This window comes from Odocoileus virginianus, chromosome 24 (assembly GCF_023699985.2).
Source record: "Odocoileus virginianus isolate 20LAN1187 ecotype Illinois chromosome 24, Ovbor_1.2, whole genome shotgun sequence".
NCBI lineage: Eukaryota > Metazoa > Chordata > Mammalia > Artiodactyla > Cervidae > Odocoileus > Odocoileus virginianus.
In genome coordinates this window covers 21206741-21227773 of record NC_069697.1, presented here as the reverse complement: position 1 = coordinate 21227773, position 21033 = coordinate 21206741, and the positions used below count along the sequence as shown (strand labels likewise).

At 40.0% G+C, this 21033-nt stretch overlaps 1 protein-coding gene and 1 pseudogene across 4 annotated transcripts in view; both read left to right on the top strand.

Annotated features, from left to right (window-relative positions):
• The window catches only part of UBE2N (ubiquitin conjugating enzyme E2 N), a 39724-nt gene that overhangs the window by 8372 nt on the left and 10319 nt on the right, over nt 1-21033 (top strand). For 2 of the 4 annotated variants that reach the window (XM_020876398.2, XM_020876400.2), the window contains one exon: nt 15189-15257. The exons of the other annotated variants lie outside the window; for them this stretch is intronic. In XM_020876398.2, the coding sequence (XP_020732057.2) occupies nt 15189-15257 (69 nt within the window). The remainder of the gene's footprint in view (nt 1-15188; nt 15258-21033) is intronic. 4 annotated transcript variants of the gene reach the window in all.
• LOC110142346 (hsc70-interacting protein pseudogene) lies at nt 1508-15175 on the top strand (annotated as a pseudogene).

The following is a 21033-nucleotide window of genomic DNA, read 5'->3' as shown; positions in this document are numbered from 1 at the left end:
CATAGTCAGAGGAAAGGTATCTGTTGAGGAATATTTTTAAACTTGAAGAGAAGGAAGGAGAGAGTGGACACAGGGACTATCATATACGAAAGCTGGAAGCGGGGAGAGAGAGAGAGAATGAATGCATAATATATTCTGGAAATCCAGTATGGGTGGTGGGTAGTGCCTTATTGTAGTTTAATTAGAGGTTTTTTCGTGAGTCCTGTTTAGTACTGTAGTTTGCCTCAAGATGGAATGCCTCTTCTGGGGCGGCAGGATCCTCTCCTACTCTCCTGGGTCCCTGGGTCTGGGGACCTTTGGGGTTCCAGTGAGAAGGAACTAAAGAGCAGATAGGAAAAGACATTTGAGGTGTCACTGCCTCAGACCATAACCACTCTAATGTGAGTTTTAAACAAGATTTTTTTCATTCAGTAAGCCTAAAAATAGATTATCTTACACTCGTTTACATTAAATTGAATTTTGTGTTTTCCACTCAAGGGGGAGGGTATGTACCTACTTAATTTCCTCACTGCCTCAGAGAGACTAAGGAAAAGTACTTTCCAGTAAAATTCCCCGTACACTTGCTCATAGTGTTATTCTTGCTTTGGCTTTAAAAAGTCATTTGTTTTCATAGTGGATGGCACGGTGATTCACAGCTATAAAGCTTTTGAAGTCTTTTATCTTTAGTTATAAAAGAGCTATCCCCATTAGGTAACCCCCCCCCCCCCCCCCCCCCCCCGTGAAGTGCTGCGATCTGAATTCAGGTTCCTGCCGCTGACTGTGATTAGAAATCTGAACACTTGGCCAGACCTTGTCTCTTTCTTATCAGAATCTTTTCCCCGTTTAACTGGGTGGGTTGCTGGTGTATTGAGTGGTAGGAACTAGAAGATATTTTTTGTGAAGATTTGTTTATATCTGAGCAGTTAGTTTATGGTTGTGCACCAGAGCTATTTGAGTTGTCAGCCCTAGCTTGTTTTTCTGTTTTGCTTTGTCTTAAGATCTCCAGATGATTTTGTAGGGTGCACCTTGCAGAAACAGTGGCCTGTATGTGCTTGGCTTCAGTGCAAAGATAGGTAGAAGGTGGTGGAATTAAAATCACATGTAAAGCTACCTTCTCATATATAGAAAACAAAGGCATCAGTGAGGACATTGAAGACCTGGCATTGTGGATGGGGAAACCCCTTAAGATTGGTATAGGGAACGAGGTTTTTAGGGGGTGACATTTGAGCTGAATTTTGAAAGATAAGTGGATAGTGGAGTTATGTTATTCCAGGGAGAATAACATAATAAAAGGGGAGAATGTTATTCCAGGTTAGACATACCAAACTCTAGGAAGCCACTTGAGTAGTGCTAAAATCGTAACATGAGTCAGCACTTACTCGCTTGGCCCACAGACACTTCATATGCAGTTTTTTAATTTGAAGGTTTTTTTTCTTTAGAAGCGTAGTTCATGGATTTATAGTCATTTACTAAAAATCCAATTAATATGGTAATATAGAATGTTACATACTAAAAATAATCAAGTAATATGGATAATTATTTCCCCTTTGCTTTATTTTGCTATTCTGATTTCCATTTTATAGATAAAAATGAATATGAAAACTTACTGAACATGAAAGGAAAACCAGATGCTTCCATTTTTTGATGTACAAATCACATATCATAAAAATCACTCTTTTAAAATGTATAATTCTGTGTTTTTAACATATTCACAAAGTTGTGTTGCTGTCAACACTATCTAATTACAGTACTTTTTCATCACCTGGAAAAAGAAACCCTCCATCTTTAGCAGTTCTCTCTCCTTACTCCCTCAACCCCTGGCCATCACTTAGCCACTTTCTGTCTCTATGTAGTCACCTATTCTGGGCATTTCATATACATGGAATCATATAATATGGCTTTGGTGTCTGAGCATGTTTTCAAGGTTAATTCATATTGTAGTATGTATCAGTACTTCATTCCCTTAAAAACCTTTTTTTTGGCTGATGTTTTTCTAAATAAATAAATGTTGAATGAAGCAAAGCAGAAGTTTTAAATCTGTTGGTTTCCATAAAACTAGCACATTTGAAATCTGCGTTGCTCTAGAAAATTTAAGAAATTTATTTAGCCTTCTGAGCCATTATTATTTTTAAATTGTCAGTGAGCAGTAAATTTTTAAAGACTGAATTTCGGGCATTTGGTGGTGGTCCAGTGGTTAGGACTCAGCACTTTGACTGCTGGGCCTGGATTCAGCCCTTGGTCAGGGAATTAAGATCCTGTAAGCCTAGCAACAAAGCCAAAAAAAAAAAAAAGATTGGATTTTATCGCTGGATACTGAGAAATTTGAGTCAGTTCTGGTAAATAATGAGTAGGAACCATCATTGACTTTTATTTTTGTCTTAAGGATTAAAAAACTATGTGACCTTGGCCGAGTCAGTTTCTCTGGGCCTCCATTATATCTGATACCTTTTTTAAAACTTTGCATTGAGAAGAAGCTATGATCATTTAATCTTAGAACTGATTTTTCTTTTTGGCTTTTAAATTGGTCCTTAAGCAATTCTCAGGGGGAGTGGGAGGAAGGCACAACTGCTAAGTAGTAGCAGTATTCTGAAATTTTATATAGCTTTCCAGTATAATTAATAAGAAGGCCTTTGTCCTGGGTTTCAGGTCTCTCCAATTGCCTACCAAGTCTACTTAGATGTCTTGAAGACACTTTAAAATCGATTTTTATTTTACGGTGGAATATATTCATTTTGCTGTCTTCCCTTCCTTGCATCAGTACTTCCAGTGTTTCTTTTCTTTATTAATTATGTTAACATTAACTGAGTTGCCTGCCATTTACTTCTCTCCCCACCCCCTTAGACATTCCGTTTGTTACTAAGCCAGTGGATTGAACCTCAGAAATTCTTCTGCTTCTCCTAATCTATTCCTGTTTCTCATCCTTCCAGTTTTCTTTGTATGTGGGCTGTTACCCGCTCCTGTACTTTTTGTTTTTGCATTAATCAGAGAACTCATCTATCTTCACTTACACACACATGTGCATGCTCTCTCTCTCTCTTCATTTTCCACCTTGCCACATTATTCTAAAAACACCCAGTGTGATCCTGGTGAGCTTAGGCTCGAGTTCATATTCCTTGACTTGGCAGGTAAGGTGTTTTCACGAATTGGTCTTTTCTTCTTAGTTCGTTGGCATTTCCTTCCTTGTCTCCCCTTTCTTGTACAACTTCTGATACTGATGGTGTTTATAAGTTAAAATGATGTATTTTCTAACTTTTGAATTATGCCACGTTGGCAAGAGAACATCCTTCGTATGAGTGTTACTGCCCAGCATTCTGTGTTGGTCGAGTTTGGGTTATTTTTTTTTTCCTCTCTTCTTAGAGAATCTTGACTGTAGTCATCTTGGTTATATTTCTAGCATCAAGTATATTGTGGTTTAGAAACTAGCATACTATTTTCTACATGAAGAGAAAATCAGGCATAAACTTGAAGTCATTTGCTTTATTTTCTAGGATCCTGTAAAGGCACTCTAGGAAACAAATGTCCTATTGTTAATTGAGTCATCGTAGTGAAAAAATTTTTTTTAACTTTTGACAAATAAAAATTGTAAATATTTAAAGTATATGAGGTGATGTTTTGATATATATATACATTGTGAAATGATTACCACAAGCTAACTCTGTTCTTACCTTTGTTGTTTTTGTTCTGGTGGTCAGAATACTTATTAGCAAATTTGAAGTATACAGTGTATTAACTGTAGTCAGCATGTTGTACATTAGGTCACCAGAACTTATTTATCTGCTGAAAGTTTATATCCTTTAATCATATCTTCTCTTTCCCTCCTCCTCTCAAGACTCTGATAACCACCTTTCTAATCTGTTACGAGTTTTACTTTAAACAAATGTTTTTTTAAGATTCTACACATAAGTGACACCATGCCTTTCTGTGTCTGGCTTATCACACTTAGCATTGTATCCCTGGGTTTATCCACATTGTTACAAATGGCAAGATTTCTTTCTTTTTTACAACTGGTGAAAAGATACTTTAATTTGTTGTCTGTAATCAGACAGATGCAGTACTTGACACTACTTGGGTCAGGGTTTTGAGTGCCTTTTATATGCTTAAGTTTTGTTTTATTTTACATTCTTTTTTTTGGCTACACCGTGCAGCTTGTTTCCCACCAGGGATTGAACCTGTCCCCTACAGTGGAAGCTTGGAGTCTTAAAACACCAGACCACCAGGAAAATTCCCCGTATATACTTCTTAAAATGCCTGCCCTCGTGCTTCCTGCACAGATACACTAGCCTTTTGCTTTCTACTGCTTCATTGATAATAGTGGATTAGTTGTAACCGGGCCATAAGCAGGTGGTGTAGAAGTCCAGTGTCATCTCCCTTTGCTGCAGGGATCGCACCAGCAGGTTTTTACTGCGTTAGTATGCAGTGGGACTCGGATAGCCGAGAAGCTAGTCCTCATCAGTGAGCAGGCTTTCACTCCTTAAGCACCTCAGGTAGGACTGTAAAATGCAGTTATTTAGGTTTACTGTCTTCCGAGGTGGCGAAGTAGTAAGGAATCCACCTACCAATGCTAGTGATGCCAGAGACAAGGGTTTGATCCCTGGGTCAGGAAGGTCCCTTGGAGTAGGAAATGGCAACCTGCTCCAGTATCTTTGCCTGGAAGATCTCATGGACAGATGAGCCTGACGGGCTGCAGTCCATGGGGGTCACACGGGTTGCATGTGACTGAGCACGTGTGCGCACACACGCACACACATAATGAAAGAAGAAAGTAGAACTTGCACGTGTTCCTTCTTTTATAGCAGTTTAAATATTTTAAGAGTGCACACATATACTCCTTTACTGTAAAGTGTTTACTTGATTAGTCATTTGGATCATCAGGCCAATTAGGGTTATATATTTATGTAAATTATGACCAGTGTATGTTAATATTTTAAACATTAAGAGTATTAGTATGCTGAGTATCAGCTGTGTTCCTTACACTGATTGTTGACAGGTCTCTCTGTTGTTTGTGGCAGATTAAAACAAACACCTGAGATAATTTTTTCTGCTTGGTACATATCAGCTACTTCATTTTGCCATTAGCTGGCATGTGTACTCAGAATGCTTTAATTAAAATATTTGATTTTAGTATATAAACACACTAACATTCATTTTTATAAAAAGATCATGTCATCCCCCTACACACACACCTATTTATTTATTTAATTTTTGGGCCTCTCCGCATGGCATGTGGGATTAGTTCCCCCACCAGGGTTGCATCCCACACCCCCCAGTGGCGGAAGCGTGGAGTCTCAACCACTGGGCTACCAGCAAGTCCCAAAGATTGTGTCTTTTAAAACCCCAGATACATATTGCACATCCAAGTCCAAAGATTCACATTATAATTATAAAATTGTAGGTGTTTTACATTATCATGGTATTTATTCTCTCATTTGTATTATAGAGTTAATCACACAACTTCTGTTGGAAAACAGGTGTCTTGGAAAAAATGTGATTGTGAACTAACAGAAATTTTGCACATTTTGCTCAGTATCAAGAGTCTTACTCTTCTCACATCTACTGAAAATGGTTTATAGTGAAAGTGAGAAAGATGGAGTCTGGCAGGAAAATTACCTTCCTCAATATTGATGCGTGCAACATGCTTTTTTCCTGTAGATTATTTTTGACGCCCAAATGTGTGAAGTTGTTACGTCAAAGTATTACCAAGCTGTGTACAGAAATGTTGGACCCTAAATCTTTCATCAGGGTACTGGAGGTTACCTGGTTGGGGAGAAGCTGGTTGTATAGTCGTTGGGAGTCTCACAATTCTTCCATGATTGTGAAATTCTGTTTGGGTCATTCACACTTGGGTGTGGCTTACTTTGAGCGTATTATCAGATTTTTTTTTTTAATTATTTTTTTTTCCATTTTTATTAGTTGGAGGCTAATTACTTTACAATATTGTAGTGGTTTTTGCCATACATTGACATGAATCAGCCATGGATTTACATGTGTTCCCCATCCCGATCCCCCCTCCCGTCTCCCTCCCCATCCCATCCCTCTGGGTCTTCCCAGTGCACCAGGCCCGAGCACTTGTCTCATGTATCCAACCTGGACTGGTGATCTGTTTCACCCTTGATAGTATACTTGTTTCAATGCTCTTCTCTCTGAACATCCCACACAGATCGTTTTCTAAAGAGCATCTAGCTAAGGCCCTCTGCTTTGAAAGGTGAGGAAGGGTGGGTCTTAGTTGGTGCAGGTTTGGTCCTGACTTCTGTGAAACTCACTTTGATACCAATAAATCAGCTTTGAATCCTGAGTGTGATTATTTTCTACTTGTTGGATATGGGCACTGTGGCTTCTGCCAGTGTCCAGTGGTAGTGCTCCCAGACACCTGGGGACGGAGGTGCTTACCTGGGCATTTCCTTGACTGCACAGCTGCCCTCCTGCTTCCTAGCTGTCCTTTGTGTCTTTCGCTGAGTGTGGGGGGCCAGAGGGGTGGAGGGGCGCTAGGCAGTGTGCAGGCTGGGCTAACCCATCCCTCTGGCAGTTCTGGGAAGCCCTGCGAGCTGCCACACGTCAGGTTCTCACTTAGGTGACTAAAGGATGAAAAGAGAACTTCAAGGTACTGTGGATCTAGCAGCTATAGGAAGCACACACTGTGCTAGAGCAAATTCAAGTGTATTTCCTGTTTTTAGCTCTGAGACACCTTTTAGTTGGAGAAGGAAATGACAACCCACTCCAGTGTTCTTGCCTGGAGAATTCCATGGACAGAGGAGCCCAGTGGGCTATAGTCCATGGAGTTGCAAGAGTTGGACACGACTTACCTACTAAATCATCATCATCATCACACCTTTTAGTTATAAAATCCTTGTCATTCTCCTGTCTAGAGTCAAAAACAAAGAAGTTGGTTATTAAAATTTAGCCACTGAGAGAAGGACCCCTAGCTGGGATCCAGAACTCTGAAGAGAGTCTAGACCTCTGATGGGAGTTCCAGGGGGATGCTCTGACAATCAAACTGGTTCTGTCGCTGGAGGACCATCTTTGTGGCGTCATGGGTCATGGATAATGTTCTATTTAATGGCCAAACTCGAGAATATTCTATTCTAAAAGACTCCCTGCAGAGGCTAACAGCTCCTGCCTTCTTGAAAGCACCGGATAGGAGGATCATCCCTCTAGAGCATGGGTTCTGAGTTAATATAAGAATGCGTATATGGAGAGGCAGGCAGCGACTGAACAGCCACATTTCTAGAAGTTTCTAAGCAGTGCGCAGGGCAGTGGTAGAGGAAATAGGAATGAACAGGCAAAGGACCCGGGGTCATGAGATTGTTGGGTGGGCAGAGCCAGTGGCCGGGGAGGTTCTAGTCTGTTCTGCCTCATGCAGCTTTATGCAGTTACGCTGAAGTAGCGCCCGGGCCTGGAATTGGCCTGCAGCCTTCTCCGCGCCAGCTGCCTCTAGACCATGGACCCGCGCAAAGTGAGCGAGCTTCGAACCTTTGTGAAAATGTGTAAGCAGGACCCAAGCGTTCTGCACCCCGAGAAACTGCGTGTCCTGGGGGAGTAGGTGGAGAGCATGGGGGGTTAAATACTACCTACTGCTCGTAAAACTAAATACCAAGAAGAAAATACCAAGAAAGAAAAAACAGATACTAAGAAGGCGGAGGAAAACAAAAAGACAAAGCCAACAGGCGAGGAAAGTGATCTAGAAATTGACAATGAAGGTGATTGAACCAGATGCTGATGCCCTTCAAGAAATGGGAGATGAAAATATAGAGATAACTGAGGAGATGATGGATCAGGCAAATGATAGAAAAAGTGGCTGCCATTGATGCCCTAAATGCTGGTGAACTCCAGAAAGCCATTGACTTGATCACAGATGCCATCAAGCTAAATCCTCGTTTGGCAATTCTGTATGCCAAGAGAGCCAGCGTCTTCATCAATTTACAGAAGTCAAATGCTGCCATCCGAGACTGACAAAGCTATTGAAATAAATCCTGATTCAGCTCAACCATACAAGTGGCAGGGGAAAGCACACAGACTTCTGGGCCGTTGGGAAGAAGCTGCCCATGATCTTGCCCTTGCCTGTAAGCTGGATTATGATGAAGATGCTGGTGCAGTGCTGAAAAAAGTTCAACCCAGGGCCCAGAAAATTGCTGACCCTCTGAGAAAGTATGAGTGAAAACGTGAAGAGCCCAAGATCAAAGAAAGAGTAGAAAGGGTTAAGAAGGCTCGGGAGGAACGGGAGAGAGCCCAGAGGGAGGAAGAAGCCAGAAAACAATCAGGTTCTCAGCGTGGCTGTTTTCCAGGCGGCTCTCCTTGCGGGAGTGCCTGGTAATTTTCCTGGAGAAATGCCTGGAATGGGAGGGGGCATGCCTGGAATGTCAGGAAAGCCTCGGCTCAATGAAATTCTTAGTGATCCAGAGGTCCTTGCAGCCATGTAGGATCCAGAAGTTTTGGTGACCTTCCAGGATGTGACCCAGAACACGGCAAATATGTCAAGATATCAGAGCAACCCAAAGGTTATGAATCTCATCAGTAAATTGTCAGCCAAATTTGGAGGTCAAGCATAATGCCCTTCTGACATAAAGCCCCTGCTGGAGGAAAAGCAACTTAGATCACTTAATGGATGTTGCAGTAATACAAAGCAGTGTACCTCTGACCGTCTCATGAAGAAAGCTGGGGTGCTTTGAAAATAATCCCTTCCCCTTTGCCCCAAATGGAGCTGAAAACATTTTATAGCAGTTTGCCATTAGGGTATTCATTCAGATAATGTTTTCCGACTAGAAATTAAAAACTTGAAGCAATTTTTAAGCCTTAAAAAATTTAAAATTAAAAAAGTGTATTAACCCCTGCATTTTTCTTTACTAATCCTTTGAATTGATTAGGCAAGGAAGATACATCAGTATGGGAGATTTATTGTTCCAAGTTTGAGTGAAATAAAGATTTGTTAGTGGGAGGCTAATATAACATTTAAATAAAGTTTGAGTTGGACATGCAGTTACTGGGGCATTTTGATTTGCCTTTTTAATTGCTTTGTTGTTGTTATATTAAGTGATTTACTTCTGTAACTCTTGGGAGCACCAGTATTGCAGTAGGACCTGGGTAGGGACTGGAAGTACTTGGCAGGGCAGCAGCCGTCTTACTACGTTTTATACCACATGTCCTCTTGTGCACATGCATTTAAGTCTTACACTGTGGGGAAGGGATGGTTTTTATAATGCTGCAGTAAAATTGGGTTACTTAGCTCTGTTCATGTCTGATATCTAAAAGAAATGTTCCATATTTCCACACAAAACCAAACTGTTTCTCAGTGTGGAGTAAGCTGCAAATTAGATGAATGTGCTGCTGGGATGTTGGGTGATGCTTACAGGCACTTCAGGTGGACTAGAGACCTGGAAGAGGCAAGTCCTCTCTTGCAGTTTTAGCATCCACCTGTCTACAGAGGTTAACAACGAGCCCCTGGAAGAGCAAAAATATAGTTTGCCAAGTCCCACCTCCAGAATCATAAGTAGAGAATTTATTTCAGTTGAAAGGTATTTAATCTGGCACAGATATAAATTTCCCAGTGTAGAGGTTTTAATGTCTGATTTTCTGGTCCGGCCCTTGATAGGGAAGAGCAGGAATCCCCTGAGATGTGGCGATATTTGGCTTGACTTGAGTCCTACAGAGTTATGAATTTATACAGGTTTTTAAAGTGTGTGTGTATTTGTTTTGATTGTCTTTTTTTTTTTGAAAGCATTATGTACTGTAGAGAAATGCCTTTGTTCCGTATCATTAAATCCCCCACTTTCTTTAGTCAGCCCTCAAATCTCAGGAGAGAGAACTGCATGCCTTCAAGTGGGGATCAGAGAGAGAGTATGCCAAGGGACACAAGGTCGCCTGTCCTTGATGACCCTGCATCAGCCCTAAGGACACTGCTTCATATATTACCGGAGCAAATTAAGAGACATATTTATTCACCTAACATGAATACAAAGGTGTGAAGCTCTACTGGATACTGAGGATTCCAGACTCTTAACTGTGATATGTGAAAAGAGCTCTTGACCCTAGAGTGGCCTTTTGGTCTGTGTTCTGCCACTTGATAGGTTTCTGTGCACATTTCTGAGGATTAAATGAAACTGTATAGTATGTGAACATCCAGGTCAATTTTAAGGATTAATCCAGTTGTCAATTCCTGTGCCTTTGAGTTCTAACTAAATGCATCTAGCTATCCAGTTCTTTAGGTTCTGAAAGTTCAATGTCCTGCCCAAAGTTTGGCTGTTTATTAGTGGTTTAAGGTCTTGAGGTTTCCTATTGTGTATGTGGTTCTGGCATTGTATGTGCTGTAACCCAGACAAGGTCTTTTAGTTGCAAGCATTTTGCATGTTTAGTGATTTTTATCGAGTTAGCAGTTTAGCAGCAAGTGGTGTGCCCCAGCTTGTTGGCTTTTGGGTTTCCCCCTCTTTTCTCATTTTTCTTGCATTACTCCACTGCTTAGAGTCTCTTGTGTCTGGTCAAATTGTGTCGCTCCTGCCCCCAAATCCCAGCAGTTACTCAGGCATAGAATAAAGATGTGACTGAGCGACTGCACTTTCACTTTTCACTTTCATGCATTGGAGAAGGAAATGGCAACCCACTCCAGTGTTCTTGTCTGGAGAATCCCAGGGACGGGGGAGCCTGGTGGGCTGCCATCTGTGGGGTCGCGTAGAGTTGGACATGACTGAAGTGACTTAGCAGCAGCAGAATAAAGAACCCCGTTTCCCTAAATTAAGACCCATTTCCTTCCCTCAGTAAGCTCATGACACATACTATACTTTTTTCTTTTAAATAAACTTTAAATTTACATACAATTACATGCACTCATTTTAAGTGTACAGCTTGAGTTTTGACAAACGTATACAGCTATGAAACCATCTAAGTTAAGATTTAGAACATTCCATCACCCCAGCAGAACACTTAATTAAAAGATCATACTGTTTTGAAGTGTTTTTTCAGTTTATATAGAAGGAATATTTTTCTACACTGTTAGATTTACAGCATCTTTTCCCCCATAGGCTTTGCTGTGATTTAATCTTTATCTGTTCTGAATTTTAATTAAGGATTGTCTTGATGAGACATTATTACTTTGAAAATAGGGTTACTCAAAATGCATGTTCAGTTTCTTTAGGTGATTTTATTTAGTTTTCTTGTTTTTGATAAGTAGTACTTGCACATGTTACAAAATTGAGCAAAGGGGTACTCCTTGAAAAGTGTCCACTACCTCTGTGTCCCAGTCAGCGAATTCCTTTTCTCAAAGAAGCTGTTGTTTACTTGGACAATTTAAATCAGTTATTTTATGATTTTGTAACATTTTTTTGGTTCAGATGTATTTCTACATAATATATTACCTCATGTTGCCAGCAGGCCCTCATTCCAGCGTTTGTATTCTTTAAATGTTTGATCACATTGTTTTAGAGACTCAGGCTGTCTGGATGAAGTGGATGAATTTGACCCAGTGTTACTGTACGCAGGTGCTCTATCAAATAATACTTCTGCCTTAGTGTGTAAATTTGTGCCTATTTCAGTTATATTAAAATCTGAGTTGTGGCCATTTTCTCCTCTGGCTAAGTAGCACAGGACAAAATAACCATCTGAAATCACAGAAGAATTAAAAATTATATGTGCTGAGTTATACTCCAGTTGGATCTCTTAAGATTATTTAACTTACAACCAAATTGATAATCTGTGAAATATTGAAATCTTTAACTTCATGTTAATTTGGTTTCTTGAGCAATTTTATTTCAAATTCTGCCAAAAATCTTGAGGTAGATGATGAAATCTTTAATATGTCAGCCAGTTAGTATTGAGCAAATTATCATTATTAAAATTGAGGAACATAACTATTGGAGCCTCATGGTTGCTAAAGGGACAAGAGAAACTTAAGCCTGCTGCTCTGGTGCTTAGTATTTGGTCCTTTTAAGTGCACAACCTGTACAGAGGTATCAAGGCCAGAACTTTTCAGCAGAAGTTTGAGATAGTGTGTGAAGATTGGGTTTGAAGTTTTAGAGTCTTTTTTTCTTTGTATTTCAGCCTTGTGCAGCCACTGTCTGGCTCGTTAAAGCCTCGAGCCTACCATTTTTGAAAGGCAGATCTGCTCTTTCATTGGAATGTGAGACGCTGTGGTGCTCAGCCTTGAGGCTCAGCCCTGGTGCGTCCGTGCTCTGTCGCTTCAGTCCTGGCCGACTTTTCGTGACCCTGTGGACCGCCGCACATGCAGGAATACTGGAGTGGGTTGCCATGCCCTCCTCCAGGGAATCTCACCGACGTAGGGATTGAACCTGCATCTCCTGTGTCTCCTGCATTGGCAGGCAGGTTCTTTAGCACTAGCTTTGCCTGGGAAGCCTACAAACCTTAGATCTTGGCCTTGACCTGCAGGAACTGGTGTAGTTTGGAGACTGACAGTAGGGTGGCAAAGCGTGTAAGGGATGACCTTCTGTAGGAGGCGCACCCCTGCTTTGCAGCAGTATTAAGTAGCATTCAGTCGCTTACCTGTTACGTGACAATTGACTTTCAAAATGGTAGGAATGCTGCTTTGTGGGCAGAATAATGTTTTATGGCTTAGATCTACTTCCTAATTCTCAGGAGCAAAAGGATTTTGTCTATGTGGAGACGTGTGGTAGGAGTATAGAATCTGGGGCCAGGCTCTCTGCGCTTGATCTCTAGCCCTGCCAGATGCTAGCTTGGACATCCTCACTTGATCTCTCTGCTTCTTTATCTGCTTAAATATACTAATCTTTGTCTAGGGTGGTGGGGAGGGTTAGAGTGCAGAAAACAGAGCCTAATGTAATTCTGAGCCTTATTTAATATTGCGGATTACTGTTTTCTGATTTTGCAAAGATACTGCCTCTCTGTAAGTCTAAAAAGAATGAACATCTTTTGTGTGGGAAAGCTATGATTGTCATTTCATGTTCAACAAAATAGATGATATTAAACATAGCTCTTTGAAGTGGGGCATAGATTTTTAAAGTAGAGCAAATGTTCATTTGTCAACAGTCGGTAGGAAAATGGGATGTTTGAAATAATCATATATTTTGATTTTATTAGGATTATATATATAGAGAGAGAAGAAGAGTTAATTTTGCATGCATTAGTACTAAACTATTTTTATAGATGCTAAACTGAAGTTTTATTCTTTAACCCAAAGTCTTTAGGATTTTGCAGAACTTCACAGGGCGCCTCTCGTGCAGACTGACTGGCATGTTCTTGGAGTTGTGCGGTGTGACACAGCTTGTTAAAGGATGCTTATTCAGAGGAGGCAGAACTCTTAATATCTGATTGTTTCCTCATTTATCATACAGTTGCATGCACAGTGTGAAAAAAACTTAATTTTTCCTTTCTAGTGGAAAGGAAAATTTCTAGTGGAAATCTTTTGGATTTCAGACAAAACTGTGTCAGTAAGACAGTTGGATTGAGAGGGCAAATCTGTAGCAACTGTAACTTGTTTTTGTGGGCCTCACTGAAAATTTCATTTGCTCTGCCTCCATCTGTCTTCTTGTCTGTTAATATCAACAGAGGTCTTTCCTATTAATGGAGTCCTCAAGCTTTTAGCACTTAAATTTTCCTGTGATTGTCATGTTTGAAACCTGAAGTAACTAGTAATCAAGGAAAAGGATTGGATTAGATGATCCATAGTAGTTGTAGAGGTGTAGCTGCTAGCTGGTGGCCAGGCAGGAGAAGTGCCTGTTTATGTCATTTGGTTTGCAAAGAATATTGATTATCTATAAAGCAACCAGGAAAGCACCATGCAATGACATAATAAATGAAAAAGTGTAAATGTAGTAAACTGTTTCTGAGGACTTTTATCTTTATCAGAACAAATATGTGCTGGAATATTAACCAGATTTTGGTTATTAGGAGTATGGCAATTTTAAGTAGATTTCTTTCTTTCTTTTTTCTTTTAATGAGCAGGTGAAATAATCTTGGGGGGAAAGCAGGTACCATAAGCAACAAATTTCTTTCTTATTTAGATATTTAAGCATTGGCATGATGCTGGGGATATACTATATGCATAATATCCCTTTTCTCAACAGGAAAGATGAAATATTGAGTACTGAACAGTGATTACAAGGTTAAAGAGGATTACAGAAGGGGACTTTCCAGTAGAAGGAAGCATACAGCAGTAAGATTTAACCCATTCCAATAATAGAATGTTCAGCCAAGTTTAGTGCTAGAGAGAAACTTTGAAATGTCTAAGGGACTATGTTTTAATAGGTGAGGGAGGTAAATGAATTTGTATGGTTGTATACAATTAGAAATGGAATTAAATTCAGATTCTTAGCTCTAAAGTTTTTTCCCTAGTAGGTACTCCAGGCTACCTAGTTGAAGTTAGCTCTCTAATGTAAAGTTAGCTCCCTCTTAAAAGGCTCTTCAACTTGGTAGTTCTTTGATAAAGAGATTAGCCAGCTTCAGTGCTCTCCTCCTCTGACCCTGTTTAATCGCAGAGTTAGCTGCTGCTTAACCTCTTCATTCCCCCCAGACCATTAGCTCTTACCCTTCACTTTCTTTTCTAATTTAGACTTTATTTTTAGCAAGCGGCAGAAGCCAGCTTTAGCTGTTTTAATTCGCATTAGTATTTACGGAGTTATGATATATCTAACACAGTCTCCAGGAGTGCCAAAGAGAGAGGCAGCTAGGAACAAGGCTCAGAATCACATCACTGACTTCACTGCAGACATTGCATGCATCTCACACTGCAGTGTGATTGCTGGTGCTACACTTGGCTGTCTTTGGGTAAGTCCTGTTGTTTGTTCCAGAAAGAAAGTGAAAGTGAAGTCGCTGAGTCTTTGCAACACCGTGGACTGTAGCCCACCAGGCTCCTCTGTCCATGGGATTCTCCAGGCAAGAATACTGGAGTGGGTTGCCATTTCCTTCTCCAGGGGATCTTCCTGACCCAGGGATCGAACCCGGGTCTCCCGCATTGCAGGCAGACGCTTTAACCTCTGAGCCGATCTTTATTTCATATCTTAGTTTCTGAAGCACAGGTTTTGAATGAGCCTAGGTCTCACATGCTGGATTGCAAGAGAGTTAGGAAACAACGCTAAAGCTTCTGTTGAGGGATGTGAGGGTCTGTGAAGGTTGGGGAGTGTAATCTTCAAATATATGGATGTTCTAGCTGTCGGGTAAAGGATTGATGAATGTCTTCATGAATCTCCTTTTGCCTTATGGTGCCAGGCAGTCCTATGTGTGACCATAGTTAATTTTTTATTTTTATATTACAGTTACTTCAAATTTTTGTATTCTTCTCAAGCTCTCAATCTGAACATTGCACTGAGGAGGAGGAGGGGAAGGTATGAACAAATGGGGAATTTTTACCATTGCTTAATAGTGGACTAATTTATAGATAAATGGCCAAACTTAACACCTACGGGCCTTAAAATGAATTTCCAACTTCAAACAATGAGTTAAAGCTTGAAGAAAGAAACCCATAGTCTAGATAATTTTTAACTTAGCTAAATTTTTTAAAAGTTAATTTAAAATGTTACAAGTTCACTGGTTTTTGCTGGAGTGGATTGCCATTCCACTCCAGAACACTGGAGTGGGTTGCTATTTCCTTCTCCAATGCTTGAAAGTGAAAAGTGAAAGTGAAGTCGCTCAGTCGTGTCCGACTCTTAGCGACCCTGTGGACTGCAGCCCACCAGGCTCCTCCATCCATGGGATTTTCCAGTCAAGAGTACTGGAGTGGGATGCCATTGCCTTCTCTATGAGTCTCCTCATGTCTAATTACAGTGTTGGGTATTCAAAGGACATTTTTACCACCAAGAATTTCATGAGTGTTATATGAAGGAGTAGTTGATACTGTCTTTAACTGTGATGTCAATATTTATAAATCTTATGGAAAAAATGAATGGAAAAAAAAGATGGAGATGTAAAGTTTCCAGAAAACATTTAAAGTGTCTTTAGAAATAGCCAAGAAAAAACATGCCCTGATCTAGTCCTGTTGTTCATATAGTGTCTCTAATTCAAACCTGTACCTAGTCCAAGACCTTGACATTCCCATTCTAAAATACATCTTTAAAAGACTGACTTTTATGTATACTTTATGAAATTTTAAGTCAAGAACAGTGTATGCTTTATACTCACGTTGAAATAAATTCCTGGGGTGAGAGGGGGCAACGGACTCTCTTACTCAGAGTTAGTTCATACAACAATACTATGAGCAAAATAAGGAATTAATATATTTGTTAGTAAGTCTGTATTTCAGAGTCACAAGAACATTTCAGAGCACAATGATTTGTGCAATATGAGAGAAAAAGGATTACCATATAACACATAGTTTGAGGTCAAAATTACGTATGCCTTTCCCTTTTCCAGGGGATCTTCCCAGCCCAGGGATTGAACTCAGTTTCCCACATTGCAGGCGGATTCTTTACCAGCTGAGTCACCAGGAAAGCCCAGGAATACTGGAGTGGGTAGCCTATCTCTTCTCCAGCGGATTTTCCCAGCCTAGGAATTAAACCGGGGTCTCCTGCATTGTAGGCAGATTCTTTATCAACTGAGCTATCAGGGAAGCCAAAATTATATATGCCAATTTTTAAATCAGATATCGCCGATTTTTTCTACCTTATTTATTTTAATAAGACTATATACTTTTTCAGTTGACAGCTCCAAAAGAAAACTAAAGGTGACATGGTTTAATTTACCTTTTTCATGAAGCACTTCTGCATGACTGTGAAGCCTTGTCCTGGCGAACATTTGAGATTTACTCTTGCTATACTGTAATGGTCACTCTCTTTCTTTCTTAATTTTATTTTGGCTGTTCCAGGTCTTAGTTGCAGAGAGGGAAATCTTTGGTGCTGTGTGCATGATCGAACAGAGATCTGATCTGAGCAGAGATCTCAGATCTGCATGATCTGAGCAGAGCTTGAACCCCAGGACCCCCACTTTGGGAGCTCAGAGTCTTTTAGCCACTGGACCACCAGGGAAGTCCCTGTCAGTGGTCACTCTTAGTTCATCATTTTCCTCATGTGTAGAATGGGTCTGGGGATTAAATGAGTTAATGATACATTTCAAGCATCAGTATTTGACCTAGTTTGTTTTTATTACTCGAACTTTTATATTATCTGTGAATCAGGGAACTTTGCTTGATAATTGCACAGAGCCCCTGACCTTATGGAATTTACTGACTCGTGATGGGGGAGTATAAGAAGTAGACTGCAGCGTATCCTCATGTGTTTTGTGGGGCAAGAGAACTGGGGGATAGTAGACAAGGAAATCAAGGAATTGAGCCTAACAGTTTTCCTTGTTGGATGCAGTTTGTTAGTAAGAATTTTCAGATTTTTGTCCGCTGTCAGTGATTTGAATAAATCGTACATGCCGTCGTCCCTGGGATGGAAGTTACTAACACAGCAGGTATGGTAATCCTTCTCATCAGCTCTGTGTGGAACCTGAGTGTGCTTGCTTTTATTCCTGGAAGAAACCTGTATTTAGCACTTAAAACTACCATTTGCTAGCTGGAATGCCCATCTTAAAATAGTGTAAGTGTTAGTCGCTCAGTCGTGTCTGACTGCGACCCCATGGACTGCAGCCCACCAGGCTCCTCTGTCCATGAGATTTTCCAGGCAAGGATATTGGAGTGGGTGGCCATTGCCTTCTCCAGGGGATCTTCCCAACCCAGGGATTGAACCCAGGTCTCCTGCACTGCAGGCAGATTCTTTACCGATTGAGCTACAAGGGAAGCCCTAAAATAGTATAGGGTCCAACAAGTCAACCAAATTATTGTGCTAGTTATAATAAGAGGAGTGGAGGTAATTAACACACAGGAAACTGGGAGTACAGGGGAGATGCTTCCAGGCTAATTCAGACCTGAGGAATAAGTTGATCAGATATACTTAGCCTTTGAAAAGTCTTTCTTTGGCTCCTAAGTCTCCATTCCTTTTCACTGAACTTAACACCCAAGTATCGATCTGGTCTTGGGTAGAGGAAAAAAATTAAAACAGATTTCTTGTGCAACTCATCCCATCCTATCTCTTGGGTATTACTCCAAGTAGAATGCAGAAATTCTTTCCTAACAGTTACTTAGCAGTCTGGTGGGAAATAAAGTTCTTCAACAAAATGTGATATCTTGGTCTAAAATCTAAGATTTAGTCCTTAGTATCCAGAGCCTTTGAAACAGTTACCTCCATTTTTCCTTTTCTGAATGTACCACCTAAAAATAAGTATGTGGGAGTAGAAAAGGGGAGAAAAAGGAGGAAGAGGAGGGTGTGCCTTGAGAATCATCATTTTCATCTAAGTTTAGAATAAGCCGTTTTTTAAAAAATGGTGAGTTAGGATAACATGATTAATTTTTATGATCGTCAGATTTTTCATTTACCAAGGAAAAGGAATTGAAAGTAAATTATGTCTTATATCCACTAGGGGGTAGTGTGAGCCATAAAAATTAAAATTATTTCTCACTGATTAACCTGTTTCGTCATGAATTTGCCTTGTTTGAATCAATTTTTCTCCATGCAGTGTTTTTTAATTGCTATAAGTCGTCATTTTCAAATACAGTCTTATGACTGTAACAGACAGTAACACACACTCCTGTCTAGTGATTCAGATGTTCTGACTTGACTCTTTTTTTTTTTTTGGTCTGTACCCTCTGGCTTGTGGGATCCTCGTTCCTTGACCAGGGATTGAACCTCTACCCTTTGGAGTAAAAAGCACCCAGTGTTAACCGCTGCAGCACCAAGGAATTACCCTGACACTGCTTGTTTGTGAAGAATTTTCTGAGGGGAAAATAGGGCTTCCCTGGTGGCCCAGGCAGTAAAGAATCCGCCTGCAGTGTGGGAGACCTGGGTTTGACCCCTGAGCTGGGAACATGCCCTGGAGGAGGGCATGGCAGCCCACTCCAGTGTTCTCGCCTGGAAAACCCCCACGGACAGAGGAGCCTGGCAGGCACTCCATGAGGTTATGAAGGGTCGGACACGTCTGATCGACTGAGCACACACCAGCGATATTTTAAAGTTTCTCTACCAAATCTTACTCATTATATGAAATAAAGTAAGTTATTCTTTATGACCTGTAAGTAAAATTATTATATAACAGGATTGTCTTCTGTTTCACTGTCCTGTATGGTAGCTACTAGCTTCATGTGCAGATTGTAGTTGAAAGGTGGCTAGTTCAAATTGACATGTTCTGTAAGTATAAATCACACACTGGATTTTGAAGACTAAGTATGAAAAAAGATTATAAACTATGTCAGTAAGTTTTATATGGGTTATATGTTGAAATGCTATTTTGAACATATTGGGTTAAATAAAACATTAAAATTAATTTTATCTTTTTCTTTTTACCACATTACTCTTTGATGTGGCTACTAGAAAATTTATAATTACACATGTGGCTCACATTATAGTTCTTGTCAACAGCACTGCTGTGGAGAAAGGCATTCACTGACCCATTTTTATCATGATGTACCTCTACCTGGCGTTATGATTTGTAAGGAAGTAATACAGTGAGGAAGTTGAGCACAACTTTGGTTTTGTTCCTAAGGCAGCTAAAATATATATGGTCACTTCTATAATGAGACATATGTGTTTCTAAAATTTATTATGTTAATAAGCAAAATCATGTGGTAAAAATCAGAGAGCTCATGGATGAGATGTTAGGGGCATAATACTCAAAAAACGTTGGTTATGTTTTTTAAATGCCCACTTAAATGTCAAGGTTGAACTTGCAGATGCCCTCAAGTAATTTACAGTTGTGTTTATAATGAAAAATTGATCTTTGCTTTATTGATAATCTCCCAAAAGAATTTCCTGTTAATATTTTAGAGTCATTTAAAGATATAGTGACAGGTTGCAGTAGACAGAGTAGGCATCATTGAGACATTTCTCATTTTATGACTTATGATAAGAAATTGATGAGTTATTTAGTATACTAGATCTTAGATGAGTTAAAAAATTCCCAATTGCAGTTTTGTGTTTCAGAGAATATTCTAAATGGGGAAAAATCTAATTACTATATGTATAACATGTTGGGGGTTTATATGAAAAGTGTGTTAGTCTCTCAGTTGTGTCGGACTCTTTGCAAACCCCGTGGACTGTAGCCCGCCAGGCTCTTTTGTCCATTGGGTTCTCCAGGCAAGTATACTGGAGTGGGTAGCCATTCCCTTCTCCAGGGGGTCTTCCCGACCCGGGGATTGAACCTCAGATCTCCCACATTGCAGGCAGATTCTTTACCATCTGAGCCATTAGGAGGTGTATATATGAATAGTTAATAAATGGGGCAACTTTTCACACACACAGATTACCAGTCTTTCTAAAAATAGTTATCTAAAATTTTACCGTACATAATTCATTGCCATAGAACGTGTGAGACCTTATACTATTTCATAGTGAAGTGAAAGTCACTCAGTTGTGTCCAACTCTGCAACCTCGTGGACTGTAGCCTGCCAGACTCCTCTGTCCATGGAATTCTCCAGGCCAGAATACTGGAGTGGGTAACTTATTACCTTCTTCAGGGAATCTGCCCAATCCAGGTATCGAACCCAGGTCTCCCGCATTGCAGACGAATTCTTTACCAGCTGAGCCACCAGGGAAGTGTACATACATTATCATTGAATCTAAAAACAGGAGGAGTCCTAATTAATGGAGTTTAGTGTTATTATTTACAGTGGTGTCATTCTGGGATTAGCTGAGTCCCAGTAGAGCTATTGATGATCAGATCAATTTGATGTTATTTAATTCCTTTGAAAGTATTTGTAGCATGAACTGCTGTATGCCTTCGATAAAATGAGATATTGTTCTTGAGACTAATCTTGTTGCCACTTAAATTGATATTCCGCTTTTATGTACTTCCCTTTTTATTTTTTAGTAACCAGTTTTCTAAACATGGTCTACATTACTTTCTATTTTGCGAGGCCTGACTTGAGTTCTACTTGAGATTCAGTCCCAGGATTGCTTTTAAATAGATAGGATCCCAAAATGCAACTAAAAGTTACTCTGTTTTCTTTAAAAAATGAATACTGTTATTTAATAAATCTTGAGACTTGTTTCTGTGCTTTGTTCTTACCCTATATTATTTTTGAGTTGGTTATGTGTGAACTGGCCTTCTTATGTGACTTCATTTGTTAAGTCCTTT